Raw genomic sequence first — 18,416 nt, 5'->3', positions numbered from 1 at the left:
TAGTCGTTTTTTACGTTTTTTTCAGAAACTATGATGCCTATGTAAAAACTACGTTTATTTCTGGGAATTTCGTTCAATTTAGAATGGAAATAATGTATTTTAAGTTATGTCTAGAATTTGGCCAAAAATGAAAAAGTGGGAAGGCTATACCCTTACCACTTTTGTCAAAATCAGCAAAAAGACGACATCTCTTGGAATTCAATGAAATTTCCCCAGTACAATCAAAATTGAATGGCAATTTCAAATTTAAAGTGTTTTCTTATCTAAGCAATCGTTGGGGGAAAAAAACGGATCAAAATTGATGGTACCGCAACAATTTTGATTAGTCGTTTTTTACGTTTATTTCAGAAACTCTAATGCCCATGTAAAAACTTCGTTTATTTCTGAGAATTTCATTCAATTTAGAATCTAAATCATGTATTTTAAGTTATATCTAGAATTTTGCCAAAAATGAAAAAGTGGGAAGGCCCTTACCACTTTTGTCAAAATCAGCAAAAAGACGACATCCCTTGGAATTCAAAGAAATTTCTCAAGTACAATAAAAATTTAATGGCAATTTCATATTTAAAGTGTTTTCTTATCTAAGCAATCATTTGAAAAAAACGGATCAAAATTGATGCCTTTTAATGGTACCGCAACAATTTTGTTTAGTCGTTTTTTACGTTTATTTCAGAAACTATGATGCCTATGTAAAAACTACGTTTATTTCTGGGAATTTCGTTCAATTTAGAATAGAAATAATGTATTTTAAGTTATATCTAGAATTTGGCCAAAAATGAAAAAGTGGGAAGGCTATACCCTTACCACTTTTGTCAAATTCAGCAAAAAGACGACATCTCTTGGAATTCAATGAAATTTCCCCAGTACAATCAAAATTAAATGGCAATTTCAAATTTAAAGTGTTTTCTTATCTAAGCAATCGTTGGGGCAAAAAAACGGATCAAAATTGATGGTACCGCAACAATTTTGATTAGTCGTTTTTTACGTTTTTTTCAGAAACTATGATGCCTATGTAAAAACTACGTTTATTTCTGGGAATTTCGTTCAATTTAGAATGGAAATAATGTATTTTAAGTTATATCTAGAATTTGGCAAAAAATGAAAAAGTGGGAAGGCTATACCCTTACCACTTTTGTCAAAATCAGCAAAAAGACGACATCTCTTGGAATTCAATGAAATTTCCCCATACAATCAAAATTGAATGGCAATTTAAAATTTAAAGTGTTTTCTTATCTAAGCAATCGTTGGGGGAAAAAAACGGATCAAAATTGATGGTACCGCAACAATTTTGATTAGTCGTTTTTACGTTTCTTTCAGAAACTCTAATGCCCATGTAAAAACTACTTTTATTTCTGAGAATTTCATTCAATTTAGAATCGAAATCATGTATTTTAAGTTATATCTAGAATTTTGCCAAAAATGAAAAAGTGGGAAGGCCCTTACCACTTTTGTCAAAATCAGCAAAAAGACGACATCCCTTGGAATTCAAAGAAATTTCTCAAGTACAATAAAAATTTAATGGCAATTTCATATTTAAAGTGTTTTCTTATCTAAGCAATCATTTGAAAAAAACGGATCAAAATTGATGCCTTTTAATGGTACCGCAACAATTTTGTTTAGTCGTTTTTTACGTTTATTTCAGAAACTATGATGCCCATGTAAAAAATACGTTTATTTCTGGGAATTTCGTTCAATTTAGAATCGAAATAATGTATTTTAAGTTATATCTAGAATTTGGCCAAAAATGAAAAAGTGGGAAGGCTATACCCTTACCACTTTTGTCAAAATCAGCAAAAAGACGACATCTCTTGGAATTCAATGAAATTTCCCCAGTACAATCAAAATTGAATGGCAATTTCAAATTTAAAGTGTTTTCTTATCTAAGCAATCGTTGGGGCAAAAAAACGGATCAAAATTGATGGTACCGCAACAATTTTGATTAGTCGTTTTTTACGTTTTTTTCAGAAACTATGATGCCTATGTAAAAACTACGTTTATTTCTGGGAATTTCGTTCAATTTAGAATGGAAATAATGTATTTTAAGTTATATCTAGAATTTGGCAAAAAATGAAAAAGTGGGAAGGCCCTTACCACTTTTGTCAAAATCAGCAAAAAGACGACATCCCTTGGAATTCAAAGAAATTTCTCAAGTACAATAAAAATTTAATGGCAATTTCATATTTAAAGTGTTTTCTTATCTAAGCAATCATTTGAAAAAAACGGATCAAAATTGATGCCTTTTAATGGTACCGCAACAATTTTGTTTAGTCGTTTTTTACGTTTATTTCAGAAACTATGATGCCCATGTAAAAATACGTTTATTTCTGGGAATTTCGTTCAATTTAGAATGGAAATAATGTATTTTAAGTTATATCTAGAATTTGGCCAAAAATGAAAAAGTGGGAAGGCTATACCCTTACCACTTTTGTCAAAATCAGCAAAAAGACGACATCTCTTGGAATTAAATGAAATTTCCCCAGTACAATCAAAATTGAATGGCAATTTCAAATTTAAAGTGTTTTCTTATCTAAGCAATCGTTGGGGGAAAAAAACGGATCAAAATTGATGGTACCGCAACAATTTTGATTAGTCGTTTTTTACGTTTTTTTCAGAAACTATGATGCCTATGTAAAAACTACGTTTATTTCTGGGAATGTCGTTCAATTAAGAATGGAAATAATGTATTTTAAGTTATATCTAGAATTTGGCCAAAAATGAAAAAGTGGGAAGGCTATACCCTTACCACTTTTGTCAAAATCAGCAAAAAGACGACATCTCTTGGAATTAAATGAAATTTCCCCAGTACAATCAAAATTGAATGGCAATTTAAAATTTAAAGTGTTTTCTTATCTAAGCAATCGTTGGGGGAAAAAAACGGATCAAAATTGATGGTACCGCAACAATTTTGATTAGTCGTTTTTTACGTTTATTTCAGAAACTCTAATGCCTATGTAAAAACTACGTTTATTTCTGGGAATTTCGTTCAATTTAGAATGGAAATAAAGTATTTTAAGTTATATCTAGAATTTGGCCAAAAATGAAAAAGTGGGAAGGCTATACCCTTACCACTTTTGTCAAAATCAGCAAAAAGACGACATCTCTTGGAATTAAATGAAATTTCCCCAGTACAATCAAAATTGAATGGCAATTTCAAATTTAAAGTGTTTTCTTATCTAAGCAATCGTTGGGGGAAAAAAACGGATCAAAATTGATGGTACCGCAACAATTTTGATTAGTCGTTTTTTACGTTTATTTCAGAAACTCTAATGCCCATGTAAAAACTACGTTTATTTCTGAGAATTTCATTCAATTTAGAATCGAAATCATGTATTTTAAGTTATATCTAGAATTTTGCCAAAAATGAAAAAGTGGGAAGGCCCTTACCACTTTTGTCAAAATCAGCAAAAAGACGACATCCCTTGGAATTCAAAGAAATTTCTCAAGTACAATAAAAATTTAATGGCAATTTCATATTTAAAGTGTTTTCTTATCTAAGCAATCATTTGAAAAAAACGGATCAAAATTGATGCCTTTTAATGGTACCGCAACAATTTTGTTTAGTCGTTTTTTACGTTTATTTCAGAAACTATGATGCCCATGTAAAAAATACGTTAATTTCTGGGAATTTCGTTCAATTTAGAATGGAAATAATGTATTTTAAGTTATATCTAGAATTTGGCCAAAAATGAAAAAGTGGGAAGGCTATACCCTTACCACTTTTGTCAAAATCAGCAAAAAGACGACATCTCTTGGAATTAAATGAAATTTCCCCAGTACAATCAAAATTGAATGGCAATTTCAAATTTAAAGTGTTTTCTTATCTAAGCAATCGTTGGGGGAAAAAAACGGATCAAAATTGATGGTACCGCAACAATTTTGATTAGTCGTTTTTTACGTTTATTTCAGAAACTATGATGCCTATGTAAAAACTACGTTTATTTCTGGGAATTTCGTTCAATTTAGAATGGAAATAATGTATTTTAAGTTATATCTAGAATTTGGCCAAAAATGAAAAAGTGGGAAGGCTATACCCTTACCACTTTTGTCAAAATCAGCAAAAAGACGACATCTCTTGGAATTCAATGAAATTTCCCCAGTACAATCAAAATTGAATGGCAATTTCAAATTTAAAGTGTTTTCTTATCTAAGCAATCGTTGGGGGAAAAAAACGGATCAAAATTGATGGTACCGCAACAATTTTGATTAGTCGTTTTTTACGTTTATTTCAGAAACTATGATGCCTATGTAAAAACTACGTTTATTTCTGGGAATTTCGTTCAATTTAGAATGGAAATAAAGTATTTTAAGTTATATCTAGAATTTGGCCAAAAATGAAAAAGTGGGAAGGCTATACCCTTACCACTTTTGTCAAAAATCAACAAAAAGACGACATCTCTTGGAATTAAATGAAATTTCCCCAGTACAATCAAAATTGAATGGCAATTTAAAATTTAAAGTGTTTTCTTATCTAAGCAATCGTTGGGGGAAAAAAACGGATCAAAATTGATGGTACCGCAACAATTTGGATTAGTCGTTTTTAACGATTCTTTCAGAAACTCTAACGCCCATGTAAAAACTACGTTTATTTCTGAGAATTTCATTCAATTTAGAATCGAAATCATGTATTTTAAGTTATATCTAGAATTTGGCCAAAAATGAAAAAGTGGGAAGGCCCTTACCACTTTTGTCAAAATCAGCAAAAAGACGACATCCCTTGGAATTCAAAGAAATTTCTCAAGTACAATAAAAATTTAATGGCAATTTCATATTTAAAGTGTTTTCTTATCTAAGCAATCATTTGAAAAAAAACGGATCAAAATTTATGCCTTTTAATGGTACCGCAACAATTTTGTTTAGTCGTTTTTTACGTTTATTTCAGAAACTATGATGCCTATGTAAAAACAACGTTTATTTCTGAGAATTTCATTCAATTTAGAATCGAAATCATGTATTTTAAGTTATATCTAGAATTTGGCCAAAAATGAAAAAGTAGGAAGGCTATACCCTTACCACTTTTGTCAAAATCAGTAAAAAGACGACATCTCTTGGAATTCAATGAAATTTCCCCATACAATCAAAATTGAATGGCAATTTAAAATTTAAAGTGTTTTCTTATCTAAGCAATCGTTGGGGAAAAAAACGGATCAAAATTGATGGTACCGCAACAATTTGGATTAGTCGTTTTTAACGTTTATTTCAGAAACTCTAACGCCCATGTAAAAACTACGTTTATTTCTGAGAATTTCATTCAATTTAGAATCGAAATCATGTATTTTAAGTTAGTTAGTTTTTCAGAAACTCTAATGCCCATGTAAAAACTACGTTTATTTCGGGGAATTTCGTTCAATTTAGAATGGAAATCATGTATTTTAAGTTATATCTTGAATTTGGTCAAAAATGAAAAAGTGGGAAGGCTATACCCTTACCACTTTTGTCAAAATCAGCAAAAAGACGACATCTCTTGGAATTTAATGAAATTTCCCCAGTACAATCAAAATTACAAAAAGTACAAAACAATTCAAAATAATAAACAGTATCTCTACCACAGTGCCACCTGGCTGCCGGGGAGAAATAGACAATTTTGCCTTAGCGCCCCCCCGGCTGCCGGGGGGAAATAGATTTTACCTTTATGAGTTCCCCGCTTAACACCTCTCCAACAATCTCTCGATAAATCTACTGTCACAAATGTGTCTGTTTGTCTATTTGTAAGCTATGAAATCGATGAAATACTTAAAAAGAAAATTAGAATCGATAATAATTCTAATTGTATCGCTAGATGGCGTTGATTGTTGCTCATTATTTCCAGCAATCTGGAAATTATTTAGCATTAATTATTCCAGAATTATTCACCTGTATCTGCACTGGCACGATAAAATCGATATTAATTGTTGGAAATGGTGTTAGAGATCGATAGTGATTCAGCTCCTCCTTCAGCGGGTGGGATTTAAAAAGGTGCGAATCGTGGCCGCTAGATGGCGTTGGAGGATGGTGATTATTTTCTGCGAAAAAAAATTAATGGCCCTAGCCGAGGTGCTGAAATTTTAGGGGGTAATTTGGCGTTCCGTACATATCAAGCATCTACCAAGAACGCAATTTTTCCCTTCGCCCTCTGTTGAATGATGGATGCGAATTCGGGTCCCAAAGCCAAGAAACAAAGTTGTATAGAGTATAGACAGAATCCCTATCGGGAAACTGTTCAATTTTTTTTTTTAAGCAGGCCTATTTATCCCAGTCCTATTTCACCGCCAATCTTTTGATGTGACAAGCTTGCAATACAAAAAAGGCGATATGAAATTTTCGAAAGATAATAGGGGTAAGATAACCATACTACTAAGATTTGGGTAATTTTATTTAGATTGATTAAGTACAGCTTGCAGGATGGATAAACATAACTCGACCAGAGCGTTAGACTGGCTGATTCTACTGAGCATAATGCATGTCACTGTGGTTTCGATTAATGAGCGCAGTGCACCCAAGTTTCGTGACCTGGAGAGGAAAAAAACAAACACATTAAACGATTTACCAGAGGTATCAAAGACAAGTCTAACAGTTTTACTAACCTCCGCATGAGCTTCCAGGATAGCACAATTCTACGGGGTTTTGGTTGCGACACCATGAAACCAGAGCGGAGCAATGGTCCCTGTCAGTTGCGCAAAAACGTATTTCGGGTAAATGTTTTTGCTCGAAAGCTTAATTTAAGAACACCTACGTTGGGTAAGTGCATCCAACATCGAACGTGTTTCCTTGGTAATGCCAAGAAGTGGCAGAGTGGCTAGATCCAGCCAAAGCATTCACCTATATTAAAATATGCAACAGAATGTTCAAATAAACGTATACTGGATACACCAGAGGACGTCTACGTGCTCATAGTTTCAGGGAAAAAGACCGTGTCATACCTCAATGGCTCTTCCGTATGAGTTGTAGTAGTTGCGAGCATAATCGCGAAGGCTGGTCACCATTTTTGTTGTCAGACAAACAGTACCTCCTGGAGCATTGCCATAGCTATAAAGGCAAAAGAAACTTTGGTTACTGTTTCTACTAAAGTATTAAGACAGGTAGTTTTTATTCTAAAAAGTACCTGGATAGCTTAGCATGTTTGCCATAGCAAGTATCGCGGATGTTGGATAAGGCGCTGGCTCCATCGTATGGATTATTGCCGCTTGGGTCGAAGTGCTCTCCCTTCAAGTGAATCTGGCCCTTCTCGTGCATTCCCAGAACTTCGCAGGCTGCGCTCTGCGAAGCGCAGGCCACGGCTAAAAAAATTTTACGTATTACTTCATATTTTCTAGCTTTTAAACAATGAACTTGGACTGAAACAGAAAATGATTTTTATACAGAGGTATACATACATACCATTTGTGTTGCAGGAGTTGTACGAATAGCAGCATTTCACATTGTTCTGATAATCGGGACACAAGTTGGAAATGTAGGTCGCCCCAGCACAGCAATCCTGTACAGAAAACAAAACAAAATATTACATAACATAGAAGGGTTCTTTCGCCCCTTTAAGTATAATTTTTATCACGGACGACAATGTTTTAATGATCTTACAATTTGCAGGCAAATGCCGCCATCTTTGCCGTTTGAAGGGTTGCTGTAGCATGGCTCGTTGTTATCCCCAGTGAACCCAGCAAATGGAGATACTTCCACCGAATCTAAAATACACCATTTGGGTAGTATTAGTGGCTCTTTTTTTTAGGTATGTAATTACAGAAATAACTCCACATCCTACAAATAATTGAGATAATTTTTTTTCAGAAATTGTTTACTTACAGCTGTGGACAGCGGCCAACAAGGTAAAGGTGAGCACGAGTTTCATCATTCTGGAGTCGTTATCCGAACAGATGGAAATGCTCGTCTTTTATAGACCCCGTTCCAACGCAGTGGTAATATCGATATATGCTCTTGAATGTTCTTTGAGCATGATTAGTAATGTTCTTTGTTTGTGTTCTTTGTTCGTGTCAGTATAGGACACAGTGTGTGATCGACATACTTATCACTTTTTGTAAAAATTCTCGTGGTCGAACAAACAAAGCATAAAACTTTGTTTGTGACCACGTAATGACGTTATTTTTTCTTTTTTTTTATGTTGGAGATAATCCAGGCGCAAAAAAAGGTGAGCAAGGTGGGAATTATCCAGTCTCTTTGAATTATCAGATGTTTGCAGACGCGCGAGGTGAAAGTAGTGGCGGGCGCATCACGACTGAGTGTTGAAAAACAAATAGTACAAAACAAATAGAATTGTCCTTTAGGTCAATACATAAGCAATACAAATACAAATGTATTGACTCTTATTCTTTAAAAAATATCAGTAATTCGTAGCTACTATTTGATGTTTACATTTGTCTTTTTGTATAAAAGAAGAGTGTTGGTAGGCCTACCCGTTTTTTTTTCTTTCAATTCAGAAATCGAAGTTAAATTTATCTTTAACTTAATTAAATTGATGTATTCTTACGAGGTAAAATGGTCTACTGACGACAGATTATGGATGTTGGACTTATCTTATATTCTTCTATCATGAATGTTTAGTTTATTTTCTAGGGCTAACGCTGTTTCAACACTTGCGTAAGGGATGAGATTAAACAAGACCAGTTAAAATAAAAAATATTAAAAAATATAAAAATGCAATACTTCTCTTGTCACGATTGGGTACACCTCAACACAAAAAAAGTTGCTCCAGGAAAACAAATGTATAATTTACTTTTCTGTTTGTCACAATGAAAAATATTCCAGGGGTGCAACAAGGCATATGGGGCTAAAGACGACCTGTTTGGAAAGAAAAGTTAAAAAGCTTTCCTTAAGGACCTCCATGTTCCGTTGCTCATTGCGTGTTTGCCTTTTTTTGTAATACAGCACAGAAAGTTACCGGCTGGCTAGATGATGTACGTAACCAATTTGAAGCCACCCTAGACTTCAGTACAAGTTATGCCAAATTTACACAGTGCACTAGAATGAAAAGTCTATTTTCCTAATGTCTATTATGAGACATTTCATGAAAATGGGTAACAATGCGAGTTCAGTTTAAGACTTCGTTGCACCCATGAAAATGGTCAAGCAATCTTAAAATATATGTACAAGAATTGTCAGAAGTTAAAAATATGACTAAAGCTATAGCTCCTCGAAAAAAGCCACGCGTGCTCCAGTCGATCCAGATTTTGACTAAAAAACGGGATACGTTATTAAATAATTAAATGAACATCTGCATCAGCTTTGTGCACCTTTTTGAGAGTTGAGTATTTGTCATCCCCTGAGCGAAGCTGCTCTTCATGTAGCTGATCATAGAGGGTTTGTTTTTCACCTACTTTTAAGACTTCAATTTCTGTGCGTAATTCTCTTAGTTGCTCCTGCAGCTGCTTGGATTTCTCCAAGTATTCGACTCTGAATTACCGCAAAGATAAACGGGCTATTTAAAATTAAAATTAAATTGATCAATTACCTCTCTTTCTCAATTTCAAGCGAGAGTTGCTCCATGTCACCATGTGTCATAAGATCATAATTAGCTGAAGAGTTGACAAGTTCGGAAGCGGCTATGGCAGGTAAGTATCCGCTACTACTCAAGCCCGTCAGATTGGTCAGGCCTGTAAGCTGGTTAGCTAGCGGAATAGGAAGGCGGGCTTCATAAGCTGGTAAATTTGCATCATTAGCGACGTCATCTAGCCGCCGTAAGTGTTGTTGAAGATCAGATTGATGGTGTAAGTGGTGATCTGAGCCAGTTACCGATGAAGCCGATGACGGAAAGAGGTTGGGAACAGACTGTTAAAGAGAAAATCGGGTTATTCGTTATGTTAAAGTTGAAAACGGTGACTGTAAAGTACCAAAACAGAAGCGGAAGTAGGGATGCGTGTAATAGGTCGAGAGGCAGCGTGTAAAGCAGCAACACTAGCTTGTGTTGTTAAAAATTCCAATAGCTTTTTTTTGGCTTGAGTTTCAGCGTAACGCGCCTGTAACAGATCTCCCTTTAGCTGTTCTGCTTCAGCTGCGCAACGCTCCGAGTTCTCTAGCAACCTCGATGCGATTTGCTTCGCCTCATGCAATTGCCTCTGAGACAAAAGCTTCTCCTCTTCGGTCTACGTACAAAAAGAACATAGTATTCATCCGATTTAATGAAGTAAAATTCAAATTTATTTACTTTCATGGCAGAAAGGCGAATCCTCTGTAGTTCTTGCTCAGCGTCTGATGCTTTTTGGGTTAACAGCATTGATTCTTCTTCTGCAACTCGGGCCTTCTCGGCCAGCAATTCAGCCGACTCTTCGGAACGCCTCTAAAAGAAGATTTTGTTTATCGAATTGTTTGGTATTTTTATCAAATCGTCATACCAGCTGTTCATTAGCTACGCGGAATTCTTCTTGAAAGTGAATCAACTGCTGTTCCAAAGCTGCTTTTTCACGTTCCGCCGTCTCGCGAAGCTGCTTTTCCCGTGCAAGTTTGTTTCTTTCACCTTGTCGTCTAACAGGAAAAAGATGACCCTAAGCATGAGCTAATAAAATAACAATTTAAAAAATATTCACCTGAGTTTTTCTTCTTTAGCCTGGGCCTTCATCTGTTGCACTTCAATAGAATCCGGCTTTCTCCGACGCATGAAAAGATCATGATTTCCAATGCATAAATCTAAGATCTAGGGAATAGTAGAAACCAACGGAACTTGTTACCATTCTACCAATTTTTTTTTTTCTTAAAGCCGGGATTACCAGTTTGTTCACTCGGTGCTTATCAGAGTAGAAAATAAACGGCGGTGCCGTCTTATCGACGGGTTTAATGGCAAACTTTTTGTCGTCATAGCTTATGTTTTGGATCTCTGACCAAGGAAAGTTTATGCGTGGTACCGACTTGTTGTCTTGTTCATAGATATTGAGACCAAGCGCCGTTACGCCGAGCCATAGCTCGGAGTCCCTCTTATTCTGTTGTGTAAAAATTAAGAATAATAAGTATCCTTTTAACACAGATATTTTGTAGACCCACTTTTATAGGGAAGTAGTTGACACCATACATTTCCAAATCCTGCACTATTCTTAAGTATTCCATCTCAGCTTCATCGCGACTGAGCCCCTTGTGATCGGCGTACCTTAACATGAAATCAACCTCAGAACATGAACAAATTTAATAGAAAACCCAACTTATTACCATATTTTTATTCTTTCTTCCCACATCTCGGCTGTCATCTGATACTGATCAAGAACTCGCTTAGGCAGCAAGTCCTCTGTGCCAAGAAGACCTGGTTTCATGGCTGCCTCATCATAATCTCCATACTTATGAGAGGGATAAATAAGTGCATTATCATAAAATAAATAAACATGAATCTACCTTTGCTTGTAAAGCATATGATGCAAGTAGGACAGATATTTCAGGTGGGCAATATATATCCATATTGAGTATACTCTGCTTTACTTGTAAGAAAAATAAATGCTGAGTTATCTCTTGAACTAATTCTTCAGCCACATTCTCTGGATAAAACTTTGCCAAAAATACAAAAGGCACAGGGGTTGTTTTTGGCACATCTTGGTCCTGAACTAGATATTACATTGATAAGCATTAATCATTCAGTTAATTTCCATAGTTCCCTAGTTTTTGCATACCTTTTCTATCCATTTTCAACCATGCCAGGAATCCTTTACAGTCTTCATACTGCAATCCAAAATACCAGGTCTCCCTCAATCCAATAGTTCGGCACACAAGATCGAACAAATCTCTTCCATTTGCTTTACACTAGAGAAATGAATTTGACAGTGTGATTCATTTGCTATATATATGGCTACATTTTAGAAAAACCTCTAAGTTGAATTCGAGTTGTGCGTCCAGGGTAAGAATTTTAACTGGAAAACATTTTGACGCTTTGTGCTTTCGGCGAAAATTCATTTTTACACGCCGCTACCTAAACTTGATGAAAGGTTTCAAATCTACCAATTGTAGTGTTGAGAACACAACTTCATTTTGGTTCACTCGATTTATTGAATAAGCATGGGATGACAAATTCCTTTAGGTTTCAATGGGTACAAAACAACGGAAAATGAAGCAAAACAGGCTTGACTGCAGACGACGCAGTTATTTTCTTTTTTCGATTTAAAATATCCCTAGCGAGATTGTAAGAAACTAGCAGGAACAAGCAGGAAGAAAAATTATCATTTTATTTTACATTTACTTCTATCTTTCAACATACAACATGTAGTAAATGTCTCAATTCCTTTCCCGGGAAATTGTCTCCCAAAGAATCTTCGATGGCGACGTCTTTACTTGTTCAACTTGCAAATTGTATTACTGTTTGACATTGCCGTCGCAATATTTTACGGAAACATTCATTGCACTGTTTACCACTGCTTTGGAAATTAAGTAACATTTAAGTAAGTTTTCTGCCACAAGCAAACTTTTGTTAAGATAGGTGAACATACAGGAGATAAAGAGAATTCACTATCAAATACAAGTGTCAACAAGAGGAATAATTTGTTACTGCTATATGAGTATGGAGTTCGACATAGATTTTTACAACACACCTATTCTTATTGTGCGTGTTCCACAAACATTATTTCAGCGAAAACGACTAGGTATTTTGTTAAGGGGTACAAAATTATGAAAATAAAGGAGATACGGAGAAAATCTGGGTAGAATTTAACCGTGTCGAACCGTGCTGCAAATTGGTAGAACACGAAGCTACGGATGACAGTACCTCAATGAAATATTTGCGAAAATATCATGAACTAATAAATTTCAAGAGGAATGAACGTATTAAAGAATAAATATCTTGAAAATGTGATGTACAACCGTCGAAACCAAACATATTGACTTTTATGAGCTGCCATCGCATTCTACAGTACGATTCATACTGTGTTATTTGAATTAGTTTTCATGTAATTTTTTAAATCAGAATACCTGAATGTTTGTTCTATTAATCCAGTCACTTGTGCAGATTAATGCATTAGGTTTAATAAAGACGGAGTCGATAAACCCCAAATATTTTCGGAAGACACTTACCGTTTCCAAAATGAAAACACGAACAGCGACTGTTAGCATTACCAAAATTGGTTCAAAACGATCAGTGCCTGAAAACTTACGCATCGTTATCAGGATATATTTTTTGAATAATACCTCTTCTTTTGCTATTTTTCATCAGTTGTAACACTCCGTGATATATTGATTTATGATTGAGATGCCCACTAATTCCATCTTTATCAAAAGTAATGATCTTGAGAAAAAACAAGGTGTTAAAATGCAAAAACACTTATTATAAAAGTTTCCATGCACTCACACTGTCAATGTTCAATTTTTTAATGTAAAGATGTAGAGTGTCAGCTACTGCTTTGGAATCCCAAACAGAGTTTTGACTATCTTCAAAGAACACCGGGCCACTATTCATAACAATTTTATAACAATATGAATACAGATGAGTTAATTTGTTGGAGCAATGGTAATACTTATGAATTAATACATTTGAGTCTGCAAGTCCCAGAATTTTGCAACTCTTTTTTAACTCCTCTCTCCTGGCTTCACCCAAGCCATTGGCATTGCCTTGAGAAATAAAAACATGGCTACATTGGGACATTTTAACAAGAAAACAGATTTTTTTAGATGATGTTTGTCAATAATACTAGCAAAACCAGTCAGGTTAGCATTACAGCCAAAATTTCAAAGCAACACTTTGCACAGAAGTTACCATCACTTAGGCAAAGAATGTAAACATCCTTTGCTTGTTTTCTTCTAGATGATGAATTACTTAAAGATGGTTGGACCATTGCTGTGATGGATGGTCCAAAGAACATGCATCTATTGCAAATGTATGTGACACAGAGATAAGAGCATAACATAAGTACATAAAGGATTACTTAAATTTTATTCCTAAAAACAATCATACTCGTCATCCGGATGAGCAATGACAAACAAGACATTGCTGGGCTTCTTAAAGAAAACTTCTTTTTGAAATAAATTCTTCTTTTGTATCAAATATCTGTACGTCAAGAAGGAGACGAAGATCCAAATCCCAAATATAAGCAGTAAATACCAACACATTATTACGATCTGTGTAGCAAATCTGAGATTAGTGGGGGACCCGCGTAACGTTCTTCGGGAATTCAAAACACAAATTTTGTAGACTATCGAGCAGACGACGACATGCATTGATTTTGTCATTTTCAAAAAATATGTGCTAAAAAACATGGCGAATTGGCGAGGAAAAAAATTGTTTCCGCCGGATTTCCGTTATTCTTTGTTTGCTCCCCTAACCGCATCACCGGAAAAGAATTAACAAGAGGGACTAGCTGGCCACGGCAACTTGATAATTGGCGTGAAGAAAAATTTGAAAAAGGAGAGAAAAAAAAAAAGAGAAAAAAAAGCGGAATTATTTCATCCGGGTGGCAACCTAGCATCGGCGGACAACGAAGACAACGCAGGCATTCGTTTTTCGTCGGCTTTTTGTGTCTTCATAGTCGTTTGTTGTGGTGTAATTTTCGTAAATGATTTGATGGTAAACCCTTCAACATTACCATGGATGAATTAGAGAAACTCGAGCATCTATCCCTGGTTTCTAAGGTTTGTACGGAATTGGAAAACCACTTGGGGCTTAATGATAAGGATCTGGCCGAATTTATTATCGCCTTGGCAGAAAAACATAAAACGTTTGATGACTTCAAAACCGTGATGATTGAGAATGGTGCGGAATTCTCGGATTCACTTATTGCAAACCTTCTTCGGCTCATCAAGCATATGAAATCAGCTAATTCCAAAACAACTGATGTGAATTTGGCTGAAGTTAAAAAAACAGTCTTCAGTGCAGAGGTGGAGAAAAAACGTGAACTGTTTCCAGGTCTTGCTTTAGCAGATAATCCAAAAGCAAGGACCATGCTTGAAGAAGATATTAAGCCAACCATAAAAGATGTTGAAGAAGCAGATGATTTAATGGCTGAACTTGAAGCAATGGCTCCCAAAGAAGGAAAAGTTTCTTCTGAGACACTCAAGCCAAGCCATGATAAGGCGAAAAGGTCTCGCAGCAGAGACAGAAAAGAAAGAAGTAAGCGTTCTAGAAGCAAAGATCGCAGCAGGAGATCAAGAAGTAGAGATCGCAGCAGAAGATCCAGAAGCAGGGATCACAGCAGGAGATCCAGAAGCAGAGACCGCAGCAGAAGGTCTAGAAGTAGAAACAGAAGCCACAGATCCAGGAGCAAAGATGGAGGAGACAGGCACAGGGGAAACGACCGTTTTGAGGATAAAAGAGGCAAAGATGACCGAAGAGAAAAGAAACCTCAAAAAGATTTCCCAGAGAACGCAGAAGTGGGAAATGTCTACGCAGGAAAAGTCATGAATCTTGCTGCATTTGGATGCTTTGTACAGCTGGAAGGAATAAGGAAAAAATGTGAGGGTTTGGTACATATCTCCCAGTTGCGGCGAGAGGGTCGTGTAAATAGTGTGGCGGAGGTTGTCAATCGGGGAGATAAAGTTTATGTCAAGGTTATGAGCATTGCTGGCCAAAAAATTTCCCTTTCAATGAAAGATGTGGATCAAGATTCGGGCGAAGATTTGAACCCAGCCCCGTCGACATCAAGCCGGCCTGGGCTGACAAGCCACGAAAGTGAAACAGCTCTGAGAAATCCAGATCGACCTTTATCTTTATTGGATCTGAAAACAAATGTGGAAGAGGATGAACTGACGAACCGCAAACGTGTGCAACGGATTTCGTCACCAGAACGCTGGGAACTGAAACAAATGATGGCAGCAAATTGTATCGACAAAATGGACTTACCTGAATTCGACGAAGAAACGGGCCTGCTCCCAAAGCTTGCAGAAGATGAGGAGGACATTGAAATCGAATTGGTGGAAGAAGAAGCACCGTTTCTCAGGGGCCACGGTCGAGTGCTTAACGAGCTTAGTCCAGTCCGCATTGTCAAGAATCCTGATGGTTCTCTGGCCCAAGCTGCCATGATGCAAGGTGCACTCAGCAAAGAACGCCGTGAACAGAAAATGCTTCTCAGAGAAGAGCAAGAAGCGGCAGATGCACCGGCGCAAGGGGCAAACAAAAGTTGGATTGATCCTATGCCTGATGCCGGCGCTGCACCTTCAACGTCGTTGGGTCGCGGAACAGGGGCACCTGTCTACGATATGCCTGAATGGAAGAAGCATATTACCGGTGGTCCCAAAGGGGCCTCATTTGGTAAAAAAACTAGCCTTTCAATCGTGGAGCAGCGGCAGTCTCTACCTATCTACAAACTGAGAGACGAGCTAATCAAAGCCGTCAGTGACAACCAAATTCTGATTGTCATCGGAGAGACAGGCTCTGGCAAAACTACACAAATCACCCAGTATCTGTCCGAGTCTGGATTTACTGCTCGTGGAAAGATCGGTTGTACACAACCTCGTCGTGTGGCCGCCATGTCCGTTGCAAAACGTGTCTCTGAAGAGTTTGGTTGTCGTCTCGGTCAGGAAGTTGGGTACACGATTCGTTTCGAAGATTGTACCAGTCCCGAAACCCTGATCAAGTACATGACAGATGGTATGTTGCTTCGCGAATGCTTGATCGATCCTGATCTTCAGACGTATTCATGCATCATGTTGGACGAAGCTCACGAGAGAACTATTCATACGGACGTTCTCTTTGGTCTTCTAAAGCAAGCTGTCCAGAAGAGAGCTGAACTCAAGCTAATTGTCACATCTGCAACTTTGGACGCTGTGAAATTCTCTCAGTACTTTTTCGAGGCGCCCATCTTCACTATTCCCGGCCGAACTTTCCCTGTCGAGATCTTGTATACGCGGGAACCGGAGACCGACTATTTGGATGCTTCACTCATTACGGTTATGCAAATTCACCTTAACGAACCACCGGGTGACATTCTTCTTTTCTTGACCGGTCAAGAAGAGATCGACACCGCCTGTGAGATCCTCTATGAGCGTATGAAGTCCATGGGCCCTGACGTACCGGAGCTCATCATTCTTCCTGTCTATTCTGCCCTGCCGTCGGAAATGCAGACGCGAATTTTCGAACCGGCGCCACCAGGGTCAAGAAAAGTCGTCATTGCTACCAACATTGCTGAAACCAGTCTGACTATTGACGGCATTTACTATGTCGTCGATCCAGGTTTTGTCAAACAGAAGGTGTACAATTCGAAGACAGGCATGGACTCTTTGGTTGTGACGCCCATCTCACAAGCTCAAGCCAAACAGCGAGCAGGGCGAGCCGGTCGTACGGGACCTGGAAAAACGTATCGATTGTATACCGAGCGAGCCTACCGTGATGAAATGTTGGCAACTCCCGTACCTGAAATTCAACGTACCAATCTTGCCTCTACAGTCCTGCAGCTTAAAGCTATGGGCATCAACGACTTGCTTAATTTTGATTTCATGGATGCGCCTCCTGTTGAATCGCTCATTATGGCACTCGAACAGCTGCATTCCCTTTCTGCTTTGGACGACGAAGGATTGCTGACACGACTCGGTCGACGTATGGCGGAATTTCCTCTCGAGCCCTCACTTTCCAAGATGCTCATTATGTCTGTTCACTTGGTAATGACATTTACTCATTCGTAACCATAACTATTTTAATTGACTACTTTATAATTATATTGTTGTTGTTGTTGTTTTTTAGATGTGTTCGGATGAAATTTTGACAGTGGTGTCAATGTTGTCAGTTCAGAATGTCTTCTACCGACCCAAAGATAAGCAGCAATTAGCCGACCAGAAGAAAGCCAAGTTTAATCAAGCTGAAGGAGATCACATCACCTTACTGGCTGTGTACAATTCCTGGAAAAACAATAAGTTCAGTAGCGCCTGGTGTTACGAGAATTTCGTGCAGATGCGTACCCTAAAACGAGCGCAGGATGTACGTAAACAGCTATTGGGTATCATGGATCGGTATGTTTAACCTTCTAAATAAATAATAGTGCGATATAATCTTAAATGTATTTCATATTTATCATTTGAAACAGGCACAAATTGGATGTAGTGTCTGCCGGCAAGAATACTGCTAGAGTTCAAAAAGCCATCTGTTCCGGCTTCTTCCGTAACGCAGCAAAGAAAGACCCCCAGGAAGGCTATCGGACGCTAGTGGACGGCCAAGTGGTCTACATTCATCCGAGTAGCGCAATCTTTAACCGGCAACCCGAGTGGGTCGTCTACCACGAATTGGTTCAGACAACCAAAGAGTACATGCGTGAAGTGACTGTCATCGATGCCAAATGGCTGGTGGAGTTTGCGCCGGCTTTTTTCAGATTCTCTGATCCAACCAAACTCAGCAAAGTCAAAAGAAATCAACGACTCGAGCCACTGTATAACAAATACGAAGAACCAAACTCGTGGCGTATTTCTCGGCAGCGCCGTCTCCGCCGAAACTAACATTTTTAACAATTTACAAATGTCTACTATCATTCGGAGGGATTTTGTCATCGCTTTGTATGCATTACGGTTCGTTCCATACACAACTGATTTAATGATAAACTGGCAACGCA

At 37.3% G+C, this 18,416-nt stretch overlaps 4 protein-coding genes across 4 annotated transcripts; 1 reads left to right on the top strand and 3 right to left on the bottom strand.

The window, feature by feature from the left end:
• Positions 1 to 6,331: 6,331 nt before the first annotated feature.
• LOC116915447 lies at positions 6,332 to 7,934 on the bottom strand. Its single transcript, XM_032920595.2, has 8 exons — positions 7,774 to 7,934; positions 7,552 to 7,655; positions 7,354 to 7,450; positions 7,079 to 7,253; positions 6,897 to 7,002; positions 6,710 to 6,795; positions 6,561 to 6,640; positions 6,332 to 6,486 (listed from the first exon to the last, which is right to left on the bottom strand). Exons 1-8 carry the CDS (start codon positions 7,820 to 7,822, stop codon positions 6,455 to 6,457), a joined length of 729 nt encoding a protein of 242 aa, XP_032776486.1. The 5' UTR covers positions 7,823 to 7,934; the 3' UTR covers positions 6,332 to 6,454.
• Positions 7,935 to 8,947: 1,013 nt separating this feature from the next.
• LOC116915378 (merlin) lies at positions 8,948 to 12,042 on the bottom strand. The gene is made up of 13 exons (XM_032920486.2): positions 11,767 to 12,042; positions 11,574 to 11,703; positions 11,302 to 11,507; positions 11,122 to 11,246; positions 10,960 to 11,062; positions 10,689 to 10,898; positions 10,509 to 10,615; positions 10,317 to 10,446; positions 10,130 to 10,261; positions 9,816 to 10,067; positions 9,437 to 9,753; positions 9,219 to 9,378; positions 8,948 to 9,159 (listed from the first exon to the last, which is right to left on the bottom strand). Exons 1-13 carry the CDS (start codon positions 11,851 to 11,853, stop codon positions 9,109 to 9,111), a joined length of 2,010 nt encoding a protein of 669 aa, XP_032776377.1. The 5' UTR covers positions 11,854 to 12,042; the 3' UTR covers positions 8,948 to 9,108.
• A 181-nt stretch (positions 12,043 to 12,223) lies between these two features.
• Positions 12,224 to 14,104, bottom strand: LOC116915433 (probable N-acetylglucosaminyl-phosphatidylinositol de-N-acetylase). Its single transcript, XM_032920571.2, has 7 exons — positions 13,841 to 14,104; positions 13,643 to 13,752; positions 13,404 to 13,497; positions 13,238 to 13,337; positions 13,078 to 13,174; positions 12,862 to 12,992; positions 12,224 to 12,797 (listed from the first exon to the last, which is right to left on the bottom strand). The coding sequence occupies exons 1-7, from the start codon at positions 14,101 to 14,103 to the stop codon at positions 12,690 to 12,692; spliced, it is 903 nt and encodes a 300-aa protein (XP_032776462.2). The 5' UTR covers position 14,104; the 3' UTR covers positions 12,224 to 12,689.
• Positions 14,105 to 14,351: 247 nt separating this feature from the next.
• LOC116915352 (ATP-dependent RNA helicase DHX8) lies at positions 14,352 to 18,405 on the top strand. Its single transcript, XM_032920450.2, has 3 exons — positions 14,352 to 17,475; positions 17,558 to 17,823; positions 17,898 to 18,405. Exons 1-3 carry the CDS (start codon positions 14,470 to 14,472, stop codon positions 18,301 to 18,303), a joined length of 3,678 nt encoding a protein of 1,225 aa, XP_032776341.2. The 5' UTR covers positions 14,352 to 14,469; the 3' UTR covers positions 18,304 to 18,405.
• The last annotated feature ends 11 nt before the right edge of the window (positions 18,406 to 18,416 follow it).

The sequence above is a fragment of the Daphnia magna genome, linkage group LG2 (genome assembly GCF_020631705.1).
Source record: "Daphnia magna isolate NIES linkage group LG2, ASM2063170v1.1, whole genome shotgun sequence".
Lineage (NCBI taxonomy): Eukaryota > Metazoa > Arthropoda > Branchiopoda > Diplostraca > Daphniidae > Daphnia > Daphnia magna.
Note: the sequence above shows the minus strand (reverse complement) of the source record. Positions and strands in the feature narration are given on the sequence as shown.

Excerpts from the sequence above, each read along its gene's own strand:
- LOC116915433 (XM_032920571.2), bottom strand. The coding sequence starts at position 14,103 with ATGCATGTCGTCGTCTGCTCGATAGTCTACAAAATTTGTGTTTTGAAT. Across the intron at positions 13,753-13,840 it reads ATTGCTCATCCGGATGACGA|ATGCATGTTCTTTGGACCAT; the intron begins GTATGATTGTTT and ends CATTTGCAATAG. Across the intron at positions 13,498-13,642 it reads CATTCTTTGCCTAAGTGATG|GCAATGCCAATGGCTTGGGT; the intron begins GTAACTTCTGTG and ends TTATTTCTCAAG.
- LOC116915447 (XM_032920595.2), bottom strand. The coding sequence starts at position 7,822 with ATGATGAAACTCGTGCTCACCTTTACCTTGTTGGCCGCTGTCCACAGC. Across the intron at positions 7,003-7,078 it reads AAACATGCTAAGCTATCCAG|CTATGGCAATGCTCCAGGAG; the intron begins GTACTTTTTAGA and ends TTGCCTTTATAG. Across the intron at positions 6,796-6,896 it reads CATACGGAAGAGCCATTGAG|GTGAATGCTTTGGCTGGATC; the intron begins GTATGACACGGT and ends ATTTTAATATAG.
- LOC116915352 (XM_032920450.2), top strand. The coding sequence starts at position 14,470 with ATGGATGAATTAGAGAAACTCGAGCATCTATCCCTGGTTTCTAAGGTT. Across the intron at positions 17,476-17,557 it reads TCATTATGTCTGTTCACTTG|ATGTGTTCGGATGAAATTTT; the intron begins GTAATGACATTT and ends GTTGTTTTTTAG. Across the intron at positions 17,824-17,897 it reads CTATTGGGTATCATGGATCG|GCACAAATTGGATGTAGTGT; the intron begins GTATGTTTAACC and ends CATTTGAAACAG.
- LOC116915378 (XM_032920486.2), bottom strand. The coding sequence starts at position 11,853 with ATGAATTTTCGCCGAAAGCACAAAGCGTCAAAATGTTTTCCAGTTAAA. Across the intron at positions 9,754-9,815 it reads CTACTTCCGCTTCTGTTTTG|TCTGTTCCCAACCTCTTTCC; the intron begins GTACTTTACAGT and ends TCTCTTTAACAG. Across the intron at positions 9,160-9,218 it reads AATACTCAACTCTCAAAAAG|TCAAAATCTGGATCGACTGG; the intron begins GTGCACAAAGCT and ends CCCGTTTTTTAG.